This window comes from Hippocampus zosterae, chromosome 18, assembly GCF_025434085.1.
Source record: "Hippocampus zosterae strain Florida chromosome 18, ASM2543408v3, whole genome shotgun sequence".
NCBI lineage: Eukaryota > Metazoa > Chordata > Actinopteri > Syngnathiformes > Syngnathidae > Hippocampus > Hippocampus zosterae.
The window spans coordinates 13,467,086-13,489,395 of NC_067468.1; the positions used below are offsets into that span (position 1 = coordinate 13,467,086).

Consider the following 22,310-nt stretch of genomic DNA (forward strand, 5'->3'; position numbering starts at 1 on the left):
ATCTAAAGTCACCGCTTTCTTAAATCATCTTTGCTTCCTCCTTCCAGCTCGCGTGCGGTTTCCGGCATTCGGCTGTGGTGACATCTGACGGGAAACTGTTTACCTTTGGAAGCGGTGAATCCGGACGTCTGGGTCAACGGTCAACGTCCAACAAGATGCTGCCGGAGAGAGTGGCTGCACTGGAGGGTTACCACGTAGGACAGGTAAAAAAGACTTGCTTGGCTCTGAACATTGCAGAATAATGAAATGGCATGAATGGTCATATTTTCTCAGGTGTCATGTGGACTCAACCACACCCTGGTCTTGTCCGCGGACGGAATGATTGTGTGGGCATTTGGAGATGGAGATTACGGAAAATTGGGGACCGGTTCCTCAACAGCAAAATATTACCCTCAGGTATGTTGACAAGGTTAGCAAATCTTCCTCAAACGTATTTTAGCACGTCGTGGCTAGCTGATTCGATTAAAAATCATCCTCTGCCCTATTTTGGGTTTGATACAAAAGTTGAGGAAAATCAAATAGACAACGATTACATGTGTTTGATGTCCATCTGTTCAGAAAGTGGAGCAGCTGTGTAATAAAGGAGTCAAGAAGGTCAGCTGTGGAACTCAATTCTCTGTTGCCTTGGCTTGCGATGGACATGTGTACACATTTGGACAAGGTACATCCATCGACATTTGAAATGAATGCAATTACATGCGTACAATGTTAGACGTCGTGGTTTTATTCATACTTCTGCACACAAATTCCTTATGTGCGTGTTCGTTTGACATACTTGGCCAACAAAGAGGATTCTGATTTGCGATGTCCAACAGAGCGTCTGATTGGCCTGCCGGACTCCATGCTCAAGAACAAGTCATGTCCTCAGGTGGTTCCGGCCCTCGACGGACACTTCATAGAGGACGTGGCCCTGGGCTGTGAGCATGTCCTCGCCCTGTCCTCTACCGGAGACGTCTATGCCTGGGGCTGCAATAGTGACGGACAGGTAAGCTACGATATATTGAAAGTTGGGGAGTCCCATTTTGGAAAGTGCGCTGAGGGTCATATTCAATTAATTTTTCAAATAAATAAATTAGTGGCTGTCCGCTGTAGGAACCACCGTATCCAAAAGTGTGAAACGCATTTTCTAAATTCCATGTTCAATACATAAAGTTTGGTGTCCTCTTTCATGTGTTTTCCAGCTTGGTCTGGGACATTCCAACCTGGTGAAGGAGCCCACGCTGGTGACATCGCTGCAGGGGAAGAACATCCGACAGATCTCGGCGGGCCGCTGCCACAGCTCGGCCTGGACGACGCCCTCTGCGTCCATTAAAACCTCAGGTGCGCGCACGCTCCCGCGGCTCGCTGACAGTTCAGCTTTGATACGATCCTAAAAAATCTTCCGTAGGTGGTTCTGGAAGGTTCCAGCTAGGTCTCCCGCAGTGTGTCCCTCCCCAGTACAACACATTAAAAGGCTGCAGCCCTCATCTGCTCAGCATGCGCCTCCGAGTGCTCCACCACTTCTCTGATCTTGTGTACAAGTCGTGGCGGCTGCTGAACTTGGATGCCAAGAATATGGTAATCACGTTTGGTATTAGATGCGTATGAAGAAGGAAATAAAAACTCTGGCGATTTGTTTGCCAACAATTCAGATCATCGGGATCAAATCGCTAAATTGGGGGCGGCATCTATAATTGATCGTGCGCTCTGGGCGGAAATTGCAGATTCTTTTTCGCTATGATAATATCACCTGACACCATTTATGCTTATGCAGGATATGATAGATTGTTTGGGGTGAGGGCAATAAACGATACTGTCAAGGTAGAGTATGAGCAATTGCCTCCTTGTTATTTATTTTTTTCCTCCCTTAGATACTGAACCAATATTCTGATCTCGGCCCATACAATGCAGTATAGTGCACAGACACAGATATTTGGAGAACTATTATTTGTGTAAAAGTGCACTTTGCCTCACGCCCTAATTAATTTAGCGATGTGCTTTTTTGTCCTTCCCTGAAATGACACTCTTTCACGAGAAATAACGATTCGGGATGTCATGATACTGAGATTTTGTCCCGCTCCTGTGAGATATGGAAAATAACATTGCCGTATGTGTCCGTCTCCTACATGATAATGTGCCGCGATATGATCGTATCACAAGATTGACATTTAGGCCCAACCCTTGCGCTGCTGTATCCAGTTCTTTGCTGTTTTCTTGGACTCTACTCAGGTGTCTACTTCGAGGTATAGTTTGGGGACGACAGCGATTGTCCGTGGTGAGCTCAGAGGTCTTCTGTCACCGAAAGTCAACACTCTGCCTCTGGTGCGATCCATTGGCAGAACAATGACCCAGGGAAAAACGTACGGGCCGCAGATCACCGTGAAACGGATTTCCACAAGGTATTGTCAGGGGAATACTAAAAATGTTTGTAGACTCCTCTTTTATGTTCATCAGCTGGTATAGGAGAATTTCACAATGCTTGTGTGTTGGTTCCCAACCAACTTGCAGAGGGCGTTCCAGCAAGCCCATCTTTGTACAAATTGCCAAGCAAGTGGTGAGCCTGAACCCTCTGGAGCTGCGGCTACCGTCCCGGGCGTGGAAGGTCAAGCTCATCGGCGAGGGAGCGGACGACGCTGGCGGAGTGTTTGACGACACCATTACAGAGATGTGCCAGGTAAAGACAGAAAGGGAAAAACACACACACACACACACACAGAAAACGACACTCGGGTCCAAAAATTTAATTTGCAGAAAATGAGACCACATTGTACATATTCAATCGGTCACACTTGTTTTCCTTTCAAATAGGAGTTGCAGTCCGCCGTGGTGGACCTTCTAATCCGTACGCCCAACAGCTTTGCAGATGTGGGAAGTCACACTGACAGGTAGGTGCACTTTCCTCCAAACGGAATCCCGGCGTCCTTAATCCCTTGACGTCCGGCCTGAAGTTTTGGTCTTGTGTCCGGACAGGTTCCTGCTGAACCCGGCTGCTCTCTCCAAAGATCACATGGTCCAGTTTCGCTTCTTGGGCATCCTGATGGCGGTGGCCATCCGCACAAAGAAACCTCTGGACCTGCATCTTGCGCCGTGGGTGTGGAAGCAGCTCTGCTCCATGCCACTGGGAGAGCCCGACCTAGAGGAGGTGGACCTCCTCACCTTCCGCACCTTACAAGGCATTCTGCACTTGGAAAACAGCGGCATCACAGAGGAGAATTTCCATGTGGTGAGATGTCTCGATCTGTTAATCAGCTGTTCCTTCCGTTTTCAACTGCCAATCCGAAAAAGAAAAGTGTGACTTATCTAACGCGCGCGCACACACAGACAAAAACACCTGTTTTAGTCTTGGACTAAAAATAAACGAAATGCTGAGCAGAAGGAACAAAAAAAAATCAAAGTTCTCATCTCAACTTGAAATAACTTTCTCACTTGGTTTAATGAATGTTACGGTGTATCTTTGTGAAGATGATTCCACTGGATTCGTTCGTGGCCCACAGTGCAGACGGAAGGCTGGTGCCGGTGGTTCCCGGAGGCCAAAACATTTCCCTTAACTTTTCCAACCGCACGGAGTATGTGGAGAGAGCGCTGCAGTACAGACTTCATGAAATGGACTCTCAGGTTTGAAACAAAGACGGTAGTAGCGATGCGGCTTTGGTGACTTCCCCAATCGGCGTTCACCGGCGGACATCATTTGTGCAGGTGGCATCGGTCAGAGAGGGCATGTCGGCCATCATCCCCGTTCCGCTCCTCTCGCTGCTGACCGCCCAGCAGCTGGAGCAGCTTGTGTGTGGCTTGCCCGAGGTGTCGGTGGAGACACTGAAGAAGCTGGTGCGCTATCGTGACATCGCGGAGAGCCACCAGCTAGTGGCCTGGTTCTGGCAGAGCTTGGAGGAGTTTACCAACGAGGAGCGCGTGCTCTTCCTGCGCTTCGTCTCCGGCAGGTCCCGGCTGCCGTCCAACCCGGCCGACATGACGCAGAAGTTCCAGATCATCAAGGTGGACCGGGTGAGTCAGGGCTGAACGAGGCCTGATTCCCCCAAAAACGGATAAAAAAATACTTTGTACTTTTCAGACTTTTGACCAGTCAAACCCCCCCGCCCCCCAAACTTTGTGATTGGATGGTTGAGGGCACAGAGGCAGAACTTCGTATTATGCATAAAATGCAAATTATCAACCAATTTCAAGCCACTCGATCAGATTGGTGTAAAGTCTATTATATATTTTATTGTATTGTTTTTTTATATAACTCTTGTTAATCAATTGATTTTTATCAATTTGCTTTTATGATTACTTTCTAAATATTCTCCTGAATTTCCTCTCTGTGAGTCAACCAAGGATGATCTTCTCTTCCCCCAGCCCGTTAATGGCCTGCCGACGGCCCAGACGTGCTTCTTCCTGCTGCGTCTTCCGCCGTACACGAGCCAGGCGGTGCTGGCCGAGCGTCTGCGCTACTCCATACACAACTGCCCCTCCATCGACATGGACAACTACATGCTGACGCACAACACGGAGCCCCTAGAGACCTCCGACACAGAGGAGTGATGCCGTCATTATATGCACTGACTTTTAATTTATTTCCCCCCTTGGATGAGTGTTGTTTTGCATTTGTGTGAGATATCGTGTATTTATTGCAGTGCTTGAGCCGAGAAGCCACTGGGATAATATAGACTACTATTTCTTATCATATAAGCCACTGAATCAATGTGCCTGTTTGAAGATGTAATTGAAGGTTCTGTCCAATGTAGGCAGTGTGACTCTAAAATAAAGAGTGCTTACTTGTAGCCTATTATTTTTCTTTTTTTAACTGACACTTTAAATTTGTTCAAAATTTGTAAGAAAAGCAAATACAGTACCTTTAAATATGCATCACCTGTAAGGCTTTTGCTTTTGTGTCTAGGCTGCCATGATTAGTCTGTGCTGCTTAGAGGACGCTATTAATATCATTGGACCACCTGATTTGACACAGGCAGCGTAGAAATAAACCTGCAGTCAGCAGTCTCGCAGCTGAGAGAGAAAGAGTGCGAGGTAAGAGATTGATAATAACGTCCATACATCATCTTAACAAGGATTCACGAATCACAGGGAAAGGGCAGTGCTGGGGAAATGTCAACATGGCCTAATTGCATTGCTATGTCTAGAATGTGTGTGTGTGTGTATAAATTCCTACCCGATCCTATATATGTTTCCTATACTATACTGTACTGGTATATGTTGTGTAGAGCCTCTGAAGGGTGTAATACCAGTGATGACCACATGATGGCAGGCAATCCTCACAGCGCCTCCAACCCACAGTCTGTCATCGTCAATAATCGTTTGTCATGGCTGGCACAACAACGATCCCAAAGTACGACCCCCCCCCCCCCCCCCCACGTCAAGTTCTTTCAAAGTGAATGAGCATCTGATAGACTTCTGTTCTCCAAAAACATGCATTTATTCAACGCATAATTGTGTTTGAAACGCGTATGGAGGCTTAATTGGACAAGCGCCGACTGCGATAGGATGCTTCCACAGCACAGGTGAGTCTGGCGACCTGTTAATTTTTCGGGATTTTTGAATGAAATGAAAGAAAAGCTAATGGTAGCACAATATTACAATTTGACGTGGTTCATTTTTGTGAAACCATGCAGAAAATGACTGAACTTTGCCTTTTGCTGTGTGGTGGGGTAGGCAAATCACGGTATGTGGTTATTTTGTGTCGTTGAATGTTGCCTCTTTTCTGTGTGTATTTGAAAATATAATTACATGATGACACTTCTGCACTTTGGCTCGGGGGGGGGGGGGAATGGAGACTGCTTAGTTAAATAATTCAGCAGCGTTTGAAGGGGGGAAAAGTTCTCTCGCGACTGTCGAACATCTCTGGAAGCATTCATTAGAGCACTAAGATCATGTTCACCTGTTTAACTTGTTAAGTATGAAGCCCCTTCGTTTTTTATTACCATGTCGAGAACACCAGCAGGCTTTCATAGACGTCAATAATTCATAATTCATTTGCTTAATCAACAATTAAGGAAATTAACAATGAATTATTGATTTACTTTTTTTCCCCTCATTAGCTGTTTCTTAGCGGTTAAACATGAGGACAACATGACATATTTGGACCCAAATTTAAATATCTTCACGTTCTAATGTTCAGGTTAATGATCATCAAAGTAACTAGAAGTGACTGATTTTGAGAATCTTTTCAAGTCGCTTTCATGCAACTATCCCACAAAATTTCCCACTTCCCTTGACTGTACAAGGGTAACAAACAGCTGGATTAAGTTTTTCTCCATTGGTCATGTCTGCAGAGTTTGGCGCAACAAAACTATATTGGTTTTAGATCATGCAAAAAAAGAATAATAAATCATCCCACCAGCAGCAAAACGCTATTGACGGCTTGCCATTGTTTTCTTGACCTTTCCATCCATCCATCTCAAATGACAGCTGCCAAGTCATTTTAAGACTAAACTTGGGCCATGATGGCGATTATTGAGCGGGGAATTCTCTCTCTCTCTCCGTCTTTCATAAGATGCCATGCATTATTGCTACCACAGGCTAATTTCCCATGAGTGCCCTCAGACAAAATAATCACTGGAGAAGAATTATGTTCCTGCCATCATTTTGGCGTCATGAAGTGGATTGTTTTGGAATTAACTTCAATGTATTAACGTTATCTTGACATACAAGCGCTAACGGAGGACACGAACGCCATTAGGATTCTGATAGATGGGTTTGGTCAAATACATCCAAACCTTCCCAAAGGAGTGTGTGATTCAAATGAGCCCCTCATCAATTTTCTATTGCGCTTCTTTTTAGAAGGGTCGCAGAACAGTGATAGGCAGGTTACACCCTGGACTAGTCATCAGCCGATAACAGCTAGCTATTGTTGATGCTAGCTACTGTTATTGAGTCTCATGTAAGGGTGCTTTGTTCGCGTTGAATAATAACTGGTGACATCGAACGTCATCTATTTAACTGATGCCGGAAGAGTGCAAAGTGTGGCAATATCCCGCGCCATGACATTTTCTACGAATGGCAAAGGTGGATAAATGCCTGGTGTACCGTTCGGACTGAGATGCGCCAATTTTGTGGGATCTCATTGTTTGAGGGGCTCGAGTCGCGTTCTTGCCTCCGGAGTTTGAAGGACAGTTTTGGCGGTGACTGGAAATACAGTACTTATAAAACGGCAGATTATGTGAGCTCTGTTGGGATCCGTCATCTGGCTTCCAGACGGACGGCGCATTGGCAGCGGTGGCCGAGGATTTACCTTCCTCGGCTGGCAGTGGACATCCGCCGAGCCTGGAAGCCAATATTAAACAACACAGCTTTCGCTTGCATTGAGCTCTTATGCAACAACATCTGGACAAGGGACCTCAGACGACCAGCCCCCCCCCCCCCCCCGTTTTTTTTTTTTTTAAATAACGCAGCAGTGATTACATCAACAGCAATCCCACCCACCCCTCCATGGGATCAAAACATGAAGGGCATTCCTGTGTACTTTGACTGCGAGCCAAGAACAGGAATTTCTTCCCCCTCCCATGACGCTTTCTATTTGCTAATGATGGTGAAATTGACATTTTTGCATTCCCGGTAATCATAAACATCTGGTGCGCACCATCTGCCGATGTTGTTGTTTAATGGGCTTCACTGTTATTATGTGGGGGGGGGGGGGGGGGCAGAAGAGTCCTATCAATGCATAATGCCGCATGCGTTAAGCTGAATGATTTGCAACATCTTTGACCCGCTGTCAAAGTGAGCCGTTTTATGAATGACTTATCTTATTCTGCTGAGGGCGAAACATCCATCCATTATTCAATCCGCTTACTTGAATTAAGATAAGATAAGATAAGATATCCTTTATTCGTCCCACAATGGGGAAATTTACAGCCTCCAGCAGCAAGAATGTATGTAGAAAGGATAAAGAGAAAAATTTCTGATGAAATAAGTCATACGATTTAAAAAAACAAAAACAAACTTACAAACAGTAGTACAAATGTTGGCCTAAGTGTGTCGCTGTTTCAATCCGATCCAAGCAGTTAAAGTGGGTACTAAAATCACTGACTCGGCATGGGAAAAAGTTCCTTGGTGAGTCATTCCAAAAAGCGGCTACGGTAACGTCGCATTAGCCTCAAGGGTGTGGCGGTCAAGTGGGCTCCACGTGCGCTGCAAATTCATTCAAGTGGGCACTGCTAATGCAAAAACCGCCGACCGCATCCGTGCATGCAAATACGTCCGTCGACGCCTTCTCGGATCCTTAACTCGACTCCAACCTCACTTTATCCTCTTGCTAAGTGTACTCGAACGACTTGAACCGAAGCCACAACCACTATCTAACCCTGGGGGGTGGGGATGGGGACAGGTTTTGTCATATTAACGAACAGTGGAAAAGTTCAGAATGACAACAAAAAAAAAAACTTGACATTTGTCCTCGCGTGGTCTTCTGAAGTACGTCACGGAAGCGTAATTTGTTAACCTGACCTACATAAAAAGTCCTTGTATGCAGCTGCGTGCTGACGACAAAGCCGCCAAGATTATATTTTAAGCAGGGGGCCCCGTGATTTATCTACCGCTACATGGTTAACGGCGGCATTAATCACGCCACGAGCCGTGCCTCCCTCCCGTATTATCGACAAACAACTCTCCACGCCCATGCACCCGTGTTGAAGTGGTTGCGGTTTTACACGGGCTGAGTTTTTTTTTGATGAGGTTGTGTACGGTGAAGATGGGGTGCGCCATCGAGGCAAGGATGCTCAAGGGAGTTTGCCTTTGACTGTAAATAGGCTTTGCTTTGAGAGGAAGAGGCGGAGCCTAATGTGTCAGGATGTTGTGGGGCGTGTGCCTTTTCTTGCAACTTTTTTTTCCTTTTTTTAAAAGATTGCATGCAGGTGAGAGAGGGTTTGGAACTAGGGTGGGCAAACTACGGCCCGCGGGCCAAGTCCGGCCCCTTGGTCTTTTTAATTCGGCCCACCGAAGGTTGGTTGGTACACCATTAAGGTTCAATGTCAATGACTGCATTCATTTCATTTGGACTTGCAATGACAGGCCTTTCACCGCCAGGTGGCGCATTGACTTGAAGTTGCAGAACATAGGGAGGAAGGGGGGGACGATACGGAAGTCCGCAGTAGCGCCAAGTCAAGCAAATCCCGTTCGATACGAGTAGGATTCGATTTAGTAGGATTTTTGCTTCATTTGGACGTTTTTTTTTTTTAGATTGCCAGCAGGATCAGATGGGATGTGCCATCTTCTACCTGCCACTAGTGTGTCATGTTATATTTCCCTCTCTGCATCGCATCCTTCTGAAAATGACCCCCCCCCCCCCCCAGATTCGCCCCTCCCGCCACTCTTGTGGATGTGAAATACTCTCGACAAAAGTTGACTTTAATGACATTGAGTTGCTCTGAACAAGTCTTTCCTGCCGTGTCTGTGGTCAAATCTTTACCCGCGGCGCCTCGTGTCGCGGCACGAGGCATCTAGGATGACATGTAAAGTGTCAGGTGTGCCGGGCACGCCTTGTAAACGCATCCCGGCTGCGGATTGGGGGAGGGGGGGGGGCGAGTGGCAGCAGGAAACTCGAGTGCTTCCCCCCCCTGTCATGATCAGAATGGCAAGTGACGCATCCTCGCTCGTTGCATTCACCTAAACCGGCGCGATGTCAGGTGTGGACACGTGCGTCATTTTCAGAACTACTTTTCATCCCGGCACGAAACCTTCACATTTCAGAAGAACGGCGTATCTCCTCCTAATTTTCGTGTCGACTTTGTGAGAGCTCAGCTGTCCTGAAAGTGCGATTTCAGGGAAAACATTTGCCCAAACAAAAATTGCATAATAAGATTAAAACGGGGAACAGAACATGGGCAAAAAAAAGGGCGGGGGGGGGGGGTGGAAGTAGCTATATTTAAAGCGGTTGCTCGGCCAGCTGTTCACCGCGTGTTACTTTGGCTACTTTATGATTATGAGGGAGGAGGATGCTGTTAGATAATCTATCACAGGATGTGTTGTTTGACCTGTTGTGTAAGGGTGGGGGGGGGGCCCAAAGTCCTCCAGTAAGGTGTCAAAACAACAGAAGGTGTCAAGAAATGAGGCCTTCAGAGTTATTCGCAGGCCACGGGAGAAAAAGCCTGAAACGCTACCAATTTCAAGACCAGAATGAGAAAGCCCCCCCCCCCCCACTCTGTAAATGGACCTCCGGTAAATCAAAGCAGGTCTGAGCCAAGCTCGGTAGTGCCCGTTGTCCTTCATTCCAACGTCGTCTGGGCTTATCAATCACGATGGAGCTCATTTCAAGCGCGACGGGAACACGGTCACGTGTCCCATCCAGCCGCTGCTTGTTGTGCTCTGCGGAACGTTACTTTGGCTTTTTGGAACGACTCGCTGCCGGCATCCGGCAGCCCTACAAGACAAAGAAGTGCCGGTGAAACATTCGTGCATCATTCTTGAACCGCTTGATCTCCTTAAAGGTGAAAAGTTGAAGTCGTTCATCAAGCGACTGTCTGCTCTCATCGCCAGGAGCTCATTTTCTTGAAAGCCTCCCCGCGGACAGAACATCAGTCACCGACGGCATCCCGTCAGGCAATTCTCTGGATTCATTGATGGATTTGCATCAATGACACAAGGTCCGGCCGGCCGGCGCGTTCACGTGTGGCGCACGTGACGGCCTGACGTCAGCGTCGGGAATGATTCTTCCCCACCCGGCGTATTTGCAGCACGCCGCTATGGATATATAGAAGTGGCTCTCCGACACAACATGGTTATAATCAGTGAGCTTAGGGCCCGCGCTCGCCTGCTCGAGCCAGACGGATTAATTATCAAAATGGCAATTGCGCCACAGCGCCAAAACAATTAGAGAGAAACGTCGCTAACCCGTCTGAAACGCGAACCGTGAGCATTTAATGCACCAGCTTGTCCTTTGCTCTTCTTTTCGGTACGCCGCCCTGCTTGAAAGAATACTAAAAATACAAAATACTATATGTGGTTGTTTTTGTTTGTTTGTTTGTTTTTGTCCAATCACATTTCAACCCATTTGTGCTGCCAATCTACTTGACTGTCGACTGTTTCTTTCACCAAACAAATTTCAAAATCGCCTCAGAAGGCAAGTTGTTCCTCCAACCCACTTATTTTTTTCTGCAATTCCAGTATCGGCCACTAGTGTTTAGTTTGCCCACATTCATTCATTGATTCATCTTCCGAGCCGCTTGATCCTCACGAGGGTCGCGGGGGGTGCTGGAGCCTATCCCAGCCGTCTTCGGGCAGTAGGCGGGGGACACCCTGAATCGGTTGCCAGCCAATCGCAGGGCACACAGAAACGAACAACCATTCGCACTCACACTCACACTCACACCTAGGGACAATTTTAGAGTGTTCAATCAGCCTGCCACGCATGTTTTTGGAATGTGGGAGGAAACCGGAGCACCCGGAGAAAACCCACGCAAGCCGAGAACATGCAAACTCCACACAGGGAGGCCGGAGCTGGAATCGAACCCGGTACCTCTGCACTGTGAAGCCGACGTGCTAACCACTACCGGGCCGCCCCAGTTTGCCCGCATTCAATTTGATTTAAGATGGAAAATGAGAAGCGCAGGATTTCGGTGTCACTCCTCTTCAATCCTGCTTTTTGCGCCTACAAAAAGCGACTGCTGTAGGTTTCAGCTTATAAAGTAGGTCTTTGGGCATGATTATTGACGGATATTGTGAGATAAATTAAGTTTGTCAATTTAGGGTGAAAACAGGATTCGTTTACATAAACACCGTGGATCGGTGCCATTTCTACATTATTTTGTGACGGTATTTGTCCAAATAATTTGGAACACACCACGTGAATGAACCCACAAGGGTCAAAATGCACCTCAATCGATTAGCCGCTCGACGTGCTAGCCCGCCTCGGCTGCCGTTCGGAGCAAACTGTCACGTCAAAGTGTTGCCGCTTTGTTTTAACCCGAGAGCCAAGTGAATCATTAGTGCTCGATTCATTAGCGCAGTATCTGAATCGGGGAACCTTGCCGCTGTCAGCTTCTGTATTATTCATACGGATGAGCGCAAAGGACTTGGGCGCGGATTCAAAGCGTTGTCCCCTGACTCCTTTGCCCCTATATGTAATGATTGTGCTTGACCGCTAACATTAAAGACACACCGCAACATTTGATGGGAAGTATAATGTATATATCGAAATGTATGTTTAATGTTGTCATTGGAGTAGTGTCCAATTGCCCTTTGTGTTTACATAAAAATAGCGTGATCATTTTTGCAGGTCCTGTCACAATGTTGAAGTTGCGTGCTCCATAAAACGCTCCGACGTGACTTGATGACATTACAGATAATCGCACTTTCCGAATTGCATTCGGCGGACGAAGAAACAGAAACGGTGTAAAACGTTGATAAAGACTCGCCCTAAGGCCTCTCACAATAAAGTGTTCCAAGCCGAAGACAATCGACGGAGACCGTTGGATCAATATCTTCCTGTCAGACCGCTGTCACATCATTTTAAGGGAGAATAGTTAATTAGCGGCGAGCACTCGTAGGCCGTTTTTCTGACGCGAGTTGCCGATTCCGGCGGACTCCGCGCTATCGGAAAAGCAATGACGGAACTCAACCGATCACGCCACTTTTGCGTAACAATGATTAGCTACTCGCTTATCCCGGAAGGTCACTCGAGACTTCCGCGTGTTAGCAATAGCTTTCATAAAAGCCACGTTCTGAGATTTTTGACACGTCTGCGAAAGAGCCGATTGTCCAAAATTGCCATACTTGAGCACGGTATTAATTTGGGTGTTGCCGGCCTCTCCCCCAAAAGTCCGACTGGAAAGGTCCCGGCTCGAACATGATCCGATAAGGAGTGCAGAAAATGGATGGATGGCTATGCGACCATAAAACAGAATCAAGGGATGTCCTTTTTATGAATGACCAAAAAAAAGAGCATAAAGTCAAATGTGATCTCGTAAAGCCAGACGCTAATGAGGACAAATTATATCTAAGACGAATGGACAATAAGCCCAAACCGGCCACTCCCGATGGTCAAACATAGGACGATGGAGAAGCAGATTTCCCGGACGAAATCCGTAGGCCTCATTTCCAAACATTCGGCAGCAGAATTCCTGTCACATCTTTCATTCCTTCAGCAACATGTGTCCTGCGTACAAATGTTGACTCGTTATAAGCAAAACCACAAACACTGGACCCAGCTAAGCTTGTTTGGGAGTCGGGGGTGGGTGTGGGGGGGTCGCCTGGGATTAAGCCAGGCCGAAGGATCTTTACGAAAGCTACGAGGTGATTAGAGTGGCTTTCGGATGACCTTCAAGTTCGATCTGTTGTGGTTTTGCTATGGCCGCGAGTCCCCCCTCCCCCTCCCGCGCTATATTTTACAAGGTGGCGGAGTTGCCGAGGAGACTCGGGCGACTCTACTACCCATCACGGGATCAACGGACAGTCAGTAAATCCATTACTAAAAATACTTGCCAATCCTTTGGGATTACTACGCTTAGCAAGTGGACACTGCGTATGCCACAAATCTGGAATTAGGCAGCGAAAGGCCGTCAACTGCGCCGCACCAACACCTGATCCACCCGGTCCGGTTATTGGTGTTCCCTTGAGCAAAGGCGCATTCGGATGACTACGTTCAATTGACTTTTTAAAGACGGGTGGGGACGGGTTATAAATTGTGAGGCGTACCCCGCTTAAAGAAAATCTCCAGTCACGTCGTGACAACCTATCCTCCGGCGTAACACGAGACTTGAAACACGAGTTGCCAACACTGAGTCGGGGGGGGGGGGGGAGGGGACCTTCCTAGCGCTTGTAAAAATTCAAACGCAATCACTTAATAGATTGATCATGGAAACGCAACCGCTTTAGAAGGACAGTTTTTCAGATCGAGTTTGCCATTGACTGTTGGTTGATATTTATGACCTTCAATGCGGGCGGCCCGGTAATCCAGTGGTTAACACGTCGGCTTCACAGTGCAGAGGTACCGGGTTCGATTCCAGCTCCGGCCTCCCTGTGTGGAGTTTGCATGTTCTCCCCGGGCCTGCGTGGGTTTTCTCCGGGTGCTCCGGTTTCCTCCCACATTCCAAAAACATGCGTGGCAGGCTGATTGAACACTCTAAATTGTCCCTAGGTGTGAGTGTGAGCGTGGATGGTTGTTCGTCTCTGTGTGCCCTGCGATTGGCTGGCAACTGATTCAGGGTGTCCCCCGTCTAGTGCCCAAAGATGGCTGGGATAGGCTCCAGCACCCCCGCGACCCTGGTGAGGATTAAGCGGTACGGAAGATGAGATGAGACATTTTCAATGCTCTGGTTTGTTGACCCCAACCCGGGCCGTTTTTAATTTTTTTTTTAAATTTCCCCTTCTTGATGAAGCTAACCTTTTTGTCCGGGCTGGTTGCCGTCCAACCTCCTCCCCTGCGCTGCGCGATAGCCTCGACCTGGAGACGGACCAAACCCGCAATCCTATTAAAACGCAACTCCGATCAGGCTTTAATTAAAATCAGTCAGTCCAGCGCGGGCGGGAGTCCAACGACGACGGGCGAGTTAGATGTCTTGGGGGGGAGGGGGGGGGGATTTTTTGGTATCGACGTTAGGCCACTTAAAATCGTTTCAATAATATCTCACTCGTGGCGGCCCGGTAGTCCAGTGGTTAGCACGTCGGCTTCACAGTGCAGAGGTACCGGGTTCGATTCCAGCTCCGGCCTTCCCTGTGTGGAGTTTGCATGTTCTCCCCGGGCCTGCGTGGGTTTTCTCCGGGTGCTCCGGTTTCCTCCCACATTCCAAAAACATGCGTGGCAGGCTGATTGAACACTCTAAATTGTCCCTAGGTGTGAGTGTGAGTGCGAATGGTTGTTCGTTTCTGTGTGCCCTGCGATTGGCTGGCAACCGATTCAGGGTGTCCCCCGCCTACTGCCCGAAGACAGCTGGGATAGGCTCCAGCACCCCCCGCGACTCTAGTGAGGATCAAGCGGCTCGGAAGATGAATGAATGAAAAAGGATGAATGAATATCTCACTCTGTAAACCGAGTTTTTACATCCAACGACTTGCAAAAAAAACAACAACCCCAAAACAAATCCGTAATCATAATCAGAAGGGGGAGGGGCCGAGGATCTGTAACACAATGCTGCCATTCTGGTGGCGGCTGATGCTATTTGCGGCATAAGTAATAGCTGGCGGTGCAGGCCTATGAAATGGTTCGTGTCAAGATGAGCTATTGACCGTAAGCAGAGATGACTGGGATGCAATCTTAGGAGACGCAATGCAATTTCAGACTGGCCCATCGGACGGCTGCTTACGGAACATCGTGATCCTGCCGGGAGAGCATCATGGTGTGTTTTCCTCGAGTTTTAACCGTCAAGTATTTGCAGGAGGAGAAATAGTGTCAGTTTGACTGAGTTCCCGGTGGAGAAAATTGATGGCGACCGGTTCATATTTTGCTGGTTATTTTGAATGAAAGCAAAAGGATGAGCCCAACCTAGATTCAACGGGCACAAAATAGTGTTTGTCGTCGACATCGTTTCGCCGCAATTAATTTAAGAGTGCTTCACGATATCATGAATCAACCATCAACGCCTGCGAAAATCGCCATCGATTGCCCGGATTCAAATGCGGGCTTTCCTTCCGTGAATGAATATGATTGTTTGACCGTGAAAGTCTATTTTTGTTGTCCTGACGCGTCGTACGTCAAGGATTTGCATTTGTTCGGCATCTGTATTACTTTAAGCTATAAATCTTATGCAATCTTTCTCTTTTCGTAACCCCCCCCCTCCCACTGTCTTCCCCTTCCCTGGCACCGTGAACTGTGGAAGTCAAGTTACACAATAAGGGGGGTGGGGGGTTGAACAGTTGGCATGCCAACTAATCTAACCCAACGCAAACAGGGTGGGAGGGGGGGGGAGAGAAAAAAAACAGGAGGAAATAAATGAAGGGATGTCTGTTTCAATTAGGGCAACATTTGGATCATTACATAATAACCCAACAGCAAGTATGCGAAACACCCAAGCTAATATCCTGTCCGGTCATCTCGACAGCCAGCTGCATTGAATGAGATGTTGCTTATTATCATTAAATTATATATTATAATAATATATATTATAATTATATAATATATTATTATTACTATTATTATTATATATATTATATAATTATATATATATAATTATAATATTAAATTATTAATTCAATTAGAATATTATCATTATTATTTTTATTATTGTTGTTTTTTTAAAACATTTTTTATGATATATTTTAGAAATCAAATCTACCGACGCATGACATCGTGGCGAATATTCCGATAGCTAGCTTCGCCGAGTATTTCAAGTCAACAAAAAAAAACAGGAAACTGCTTGTCAACCTCCACACAAAAAAAATAATAATAAACAAAAATACGGCTGAGCTATCCCAAAAACTTGATGCTGGTCATGAAGGACCGATGGACTACTTACACGCGTTGAATCAAGACGGACTTATCGGCCATTTCACTGAGCTACGCAGGCAATGCAGGTGCTTCCATGGCTGTCGCGAGAGCCTCTAAGGCTTAAATACGGGGGGGGGGGGGGGGGGGGGGTAAGAAGCATCAGTGCAATTTATTCGACTGATTTATTACCACTGCATGCAATTACCACCAAATCGCAACACAGCCCCGCATCGTAGAACCGATGTATCTCACCAATACGGTGTGATTGAACGTCGCAACCCTATCGGTTAGCATGAAACATTAGCGTGTTTTCCACTAATAGATTTTACATTGTGGGGCCAGGCGGCCTCGGCTGCTGCGACTCGACGTCGTTCATGGAGGTGAACACACTTGACCTTATTTTTATTTTATTTTTTTGCCGTTTTGGAGGAAAATATTTCAATCTTGGTTTATTAGTTTAAAAAAAAATGACCTGAATTGGTTCCAACAGGTCATATTTTTTAAGGTTTAGGGATTAGTTTTGATCAGAGCCTTTGTACGTTTGATATTCTGTTGTGGCTGTTTTTGCAAAATGAATTTATACGTGTACGATAACCTGAACACAATATTTTGCGATTCACATATTTTGATAATTTAAAAAAACTATTTCATAATTTTGAAATGCCATTTTTGACAAATTTCCTGTATTGTGACGTTCTAGAACACATTTTCAGAATACAGTAACACAAAAGAATCTTTCAGCGTTTACTTTGGACTGTTTGAGTGAAATCTTGTCAAAATGTTGCAGTGCCGTTGTACACCCGTGCAAATTCAAATATCTCTGACACTGAAAAAAAGGCATCAAAATATCGACATGGGTTGTTGCCTGCACGCATACGATTTTATTTTGTGCAATATTCATGTCAATGAAATGTCTTTAATGCGTGCAAATAATGTCCATACCTTTAAAAAAAAAAATTAATGTAAATATTTTTTTTCTCGTGTAGGCTAACGAGATTGCTGAACTTCATTTAACAGTCATGTGTTAATTGGGTAGTGGGGGGGGGGGGGAGTGGGGCTCTTGTCCATCATGATTATGCAAATAAGGTACTGGAGCTTGTGCAAGTTGAAACCGCAGTGAGACGAGCCGCGCATGTGTGTGTGTGTGCGTGTGTGTGTGCGTGTGTGTGTCGCACGCGCGGACAGTTCGGCCCGTCGGTAGATGGCGGTAACCCAAGCAAGCTGAGCCAGCGAGCAGGGGAGGGCTCTCGGCCACTCGGGCTCCGGTGTTTGCGGCAGGAGGAGCAGCAGCAGCAGCAGCAGGAGCAGGAGCAGCAGCGGCAGCGGCAGCGCCGACGCACTGTGAAGGACACCGGGAGAGAGCGGCACCTCTCCGGCTCGAGCCCCCCTTCCACCTCCCCGGGCCCCCCTCCCCCCCTTCCCTTCCCCGCCTCTAAACGCGCGCAGCCATGGAGGACAAAGCCAACTCGTTCTCCGGCGCCAAGGAGGAGAAAGCGGACGGGAATAACGCCTTCCAGCGGCAGGACTCCATCCAGAAGAACAACAGCGCGGTCGGCCAGAACACCAAGGAGCACGGCAACTCGGTGGGCTTCAAGGGGGAGCGCGACGAGGCCATGGTGGGCTTCGACGACCTGGAGGCGGCGTCCAGGCAACACGGGTTCATGCAGAGGCAATTCGGGGCCATGATGCAGCCCGGAGTCAATAAGTTCTCCCTGCGGATGTTCGGCAGCCAGAAAGCGGTGGAGAAGGAGCAGGAGCGGGTGCAGACGGCCGGCTACTGGATCATTCACCCGTATAGCGATTTTAGGTAAAACACCTGAACGCACCCCCTCTCCCTTCCTCCCCTCCTCCCGGCTCCGGTCACCCGTAGGTCTGAGAGCTTTCGCGCACACCTTGCACCCAAGCGCGCGTCTCATTGCGGCATTTTGCTGCATCGCACGAACGTCCTTGGACGCAAGGCGAACACGCTCGAGCTCTGGCGCTGGCTGCGCGCTGAGTACCGCCCCCCCCCCCCCCCTTTACAAATTGCAGCTCGTGCAGGCACCCTCTACCTGCCAATGCAGCATCACCCAGCATAGTGGCTCTTGTAAACATTACTCTGCTGCAAGGAAGGGGGGGGGGGGGGGCGGACCAAGGAGATTGGGGTGGGGGTTGCCGGGGAGGGGAGGGGGGGTCCTCCTTTAGTTTGAGCATTCCCGTGTGATGTCATGTTGATGGTGGGCAAGCAGTGGGGCGAGGGCTGGAATGGGATATATACATTATTATATATACATTTTGACCACAATCGATTATTGGTTGGAACTTGCGCCAGGTTGAGAATCTCCGAGTTAGCATGTTTTTTCCCTCCGGCCTTTTTTCTCATTATTCACCAACATGTGTTGAGGTTCATCAAATATTCTAAATTGGGGCACGCAAGCAGTCGAGTGGCCACAAGTCCACGGTGCAGCCGGACTCTCTCTCTTAGCTTCAGGCTCGCTGGTGATCACGGTTGCGCAATCAAAGATTGGGGGGGTGGGGGGTGACCCGCAGGCCCATCCCATCAACTCACATGCGTAAAAATACGGTGGATCCGTCATGCCCCCCCACCCCACCCCCACGTCCCTCCTGAGTTCCGCTCCACTCTGGAGCCTGCTCCCGTCTCAGAGAACTGGCCTTGGTCCTGAAGTCAGAGCGAGGCGGCCTGCAGAAGTGCTTCAAGCTGAACTGGACCGAACTCGGACTTGTTTTCTAGCAAAGTGGTAAAATCTAAAGACCGAAGCGCTCCCGGTGTATATTCGGGTTGTTGTGCCTTCCCGTGGGTGTTGTTAGTGCACATTTCACATTTATGTCCAATGTCAAAACAAATCAAGATGACATCACCGCAAGCAACGTGCTTTTCTTAATTGCGTGAGAGGTGGGTGGGGGGGGGAGGGGGGGTCCGGATGTCTGCTAATGTATTTATTTTTCAACTCAATGTACTTTTACGCAGGTGGGCACCGGTTCAGTCATCCGCCTCGCAGCTTTCAGATTCCGGGTTCGATCCTTTCCTAAGACGTGCATATCGTATGAATTGCGTTGTTTGGGGGTGGACGTTTGCCATTCTTCCATTGTTGTTGTTTTTTTTTTTTTCTGGCTGTAATTGGTGTTTGGAGTTGACCGCGATGACGACATGAGCAGGTTTATGAGAGATCTCCGACGAGATGCGCAGCAATGGTAGTGGGCAAGGATTAGCAGTCACTGAGCTTAGTGGTCTCTACAAACCATTATGTAAGGAGATTGACCCATGCGGCTAGAAGATGGGCAAAGGGTGCACCTTGGGCAATTTTCTTTGGTTGTTTTTATTTTCCTTTTTTTTATTTTTTTGGAAGCATAGCGGAAATTTACTTGTTGTGTAACCTAAGCCACCGTGTCATGGCACAGCAGGGTTATGAGACCACGGGATTTGGGATGATAGTTATTTTCTATTTCGTGTTGTGCTTTATACATTCAGTTCGTTTCTTTTAGTTTTTATTAGCGACTATAATTCTCAAATAACTGTTTAAAAGCAAAAAAAAAAAATCTAAATCCTTCATCCATCATTGTAAGCGGTGTGTTTTTCTAAAAGCTGGGAAATCATAAAACGGGTGTCTCCAAATCCAGGAAGCAAGTCGTAAATCTTGCCCCCCCCCCTCAAAAAGTCCCCCAACTTCCGTACCGTTGCCCTGACATTTTCTAAAGGGCACTTTCTGAGAACGAAGTCGCTTGGGAAATTGCCTTCCTCTGCCGCTGCTGTTGGTCTCATTTCACATTCAGTGTCCTCTGGAAACCCGCCCCCCCCCCCCAAAAAAAGCTTTTCAACATCCATAAAAACTTACAATATATCCCTTCACTTGAAACGTAACACCCGGCATATTCTTTGTGCAGCGTGGCTGCTTAAAGATTAATGGCAAGTTAGTAGTATACATTATTCAGACGTTTTTGGAGAGGTCCCGCATGCAGGGCTACCGGGCCCGGTCTACCTTTTGCTCATACTCAAGAGAGGCCTTTGTCCTTCCTTAAAAGCCTTCTCAGTGCATCGCAGTGTTTTCATACTCGTGTGTCTGGTTCAGTATGGCGCGGCTCCTTAAACGTACAGGACGATATTAGTGTACGCGGCTAAGCTAACTCGACTCGGCATTATCAAACATCTGCATTTGTTCCTCCGGCTCAGGCTTCCTGCTCGTGGTTCTATAAATAGCACGGTATGGATCACCGTGTCAATAAAAGGGCTACAATGATGCATCGGCGTTTATAATCAGCCGAGATCGATGCCGACGTCGAAAGCGAGTGGTTCTGAATTTCTTGCTTTGGTACTCTCGTGCTAACATTCTGGCCCAATTAAAGGCTCTTTCGCACAGAGACCCGATGGAAAAAAAATAATAATTCTGAATACAAATAAAATAATCAATAAACCCGCCTTCGATACAGAACCCGGCAAAGGCCACACTCGGCCGCACGCGACCCCGCAATCACGTGTAGATGATGTCATCATCACGTGAGACGGATAAGACAGGAGAAGTCAGTGTCAAGTATCAAAGTAAGTCATTTTAAAGTAAAAAGTTTAAAAAAAACTTCCCGTAGCCTGATGCTACTGTGTTAGCTCGTCGGTGCACACTGTATGTTTTCAGAAAAGTGACTATGAGACTTGGAAGAGCCTTTTGGACATTTTTGGGACTCTGACCTGTAGTAGTAGTACGGTAAACGAATAGCGAAGGCGTAATTCGCGTGGTGAGTCTGAGGACTCCTAAAGCTGTGATACTGCCTCGAAAAGCAGATAAGTGCCAGATCAAATGAAAAAGGTAGAAAAATGCCAGCTTCTTACGGCCATTGTAAAAGGAGCTTTACACGGCGGTTTCATCTTTTGTCATCTTTGGCTCTGATACTCGCTTTGCAGTACGTTGACCCCGCCCCTTCTGCCTTACAGCTTTGATAATATCTGAGAGCAGAATCTTGCTTCATCTTTGTGCCATTTATGCAAAAGTGTGACAAGGGGGATTAAAAAAAAAAATCAAATCAGTGGGTTTTCCGAACTTGGTAAAAGGCGCTTTACACACGGGTGACATCCCGACTCGGGTATGGCTGCAATGTTCGCTTTGAAAGTGAAAAACGTGGTGGTGGATGTTGTCTCCACCCTTTTATTCAGAACAGAAGGTGGAGAAAGCTGCTGAATTAATGAAGTCACTTGGCCCGCATTGCAAACATGTTGGCAGTGATTTGCAGTCTTTTGTGCGTGTGTGTGTGTGTGTTTTTTCTCCTCCTAAACCGTAACCAGGTAATGGCGTCTCCGGCTTCCATCGATCCCCAACTGAAGTTTTTCCGCCGCCTACCCGAGCTGCTTGACAAACGAGCAGCTCTCTGTTTCCGTTATAGCTCCTGATTGTCGGACTACAAAGTGGACGAAATGTTGACACGGGATCACGATGCATCGCTGCAATGTCCTAACTGGGCACGCCCGCACCGTTGCCCCGCGCGGGTGCGACGCTGCGTGCATTGCGGCTGAAGTGTGAAAGCAAGCGCTTAATTCAATGATGTCGGGAGAGCAGTGCGGCTGACTGCATCGTCACGCTTTGGTGACCATCTCCTGAATAACCACAAACGGCTATGCGGCAATACAACATGATCATTTATTATTATTTTTGTCTCTTCGGGGGCAGGGGGTGGGGCGACCTTTCACCTGTTCACGTAAAAGACGAATAACACGGCTGTCGGGCTCAAGGCCCATTTGGCTGCGCTCGGCCGCAAGAATAATAGCCCCGGACGCTCCGCTCAAGGTTCTTTGCCGAGTCAAGGCCACGCATGCATACGAAGATTGCTATTTTCTGCAGCGCCCGCAGGGCCGCTATTTAGCTTTAAGTGAAGACAATTATCGGACGCGCAATCGGCAGGTATTTATGAAGCCGAGGCCGCGCCTTTAATGAATTCATACGGATCCATTACTGCCGACACCAGACCCGGCAGCGCAAACGCA

General features: G+C 47.6%; 2 protein-coding genes across 8 annotated transcripts in view; both read left to right on the top strand.

The window, feature by feature from the left end:
• LOC127591348 (probable E3 ubiquitin-protein ligase HERC1) overlaps positions 1-4,757 on the top strand; it is a 29,943-nt gene extending 25,186 nt beyond the window's left edge. For all 7 annotated transcript variants that reach the window (XM_052051386.1, XM_052051389.1, XM_052051390.1 and 4 more), the window contains exons 67-79: positions 48-203; positions 274-396; positions 559-661; positions 816-985; positions 1,182-1,320; positions 1,388-1,557; positions 2,209-2,378; positions 2,488-2,653; positions 2,788-2,864; positions 2,950-3,202; positions 3,442-3,594; positions 3,676-3,981; positions 4,333-4,757. In XM_052051386.1, the coding sequence (XP_051907346.1) occupies positions 48-203; positions 274-396; positions 559-661; positions 816-985; positions 1,182-1,320; positions 1,388-1,557; positions 2,209-2,378; positions 2,488-2,653; positions 2,788-2,864; positions 2,950-3,202; positions 3,442-3,594; positions 3,676-3,981; positions 4,333-4,518 (2,172 nt within the window). In that variant the 3' untranslated portion in view covers positions 4,519-4,757. The remainder of the gene's footprint in view (positions 1-47; positions 204-273; positions 397-558; positions 662-815; positions 986-1,181; positions 1,321-1,387; positions 1,558-2,208; positions 2,379-2,487; positions 2,654-2,787; positions 2,865-2,949; positions 3,203-3,441; positions 3,595-3,675; positions 3,982-4,332) is intronic.
• Positions 4,758-17,511: 12,754 nt separating this feature from the next.
• Positions 17,512-22,310, top strand: part of LOC127590768 (potassium/sodium hyperpolarization-activated cyclic nucleotide-gated channel 1) — a 49,803-nt gene continuing 45,004 nt past the window's right edge. Inside the window, exon 1 of the mRNA XM_052050196.1 lies at positions 17,512-18,152. Coding sequence (XP_051906156.1) covers positions 17,794-18,152 — 359 coding nt within the window. The 5' untranslated portion in view covers positions 17,512-17,793. The remainder of the gene's footprint in view (positions 18,153-22,310) is intronic.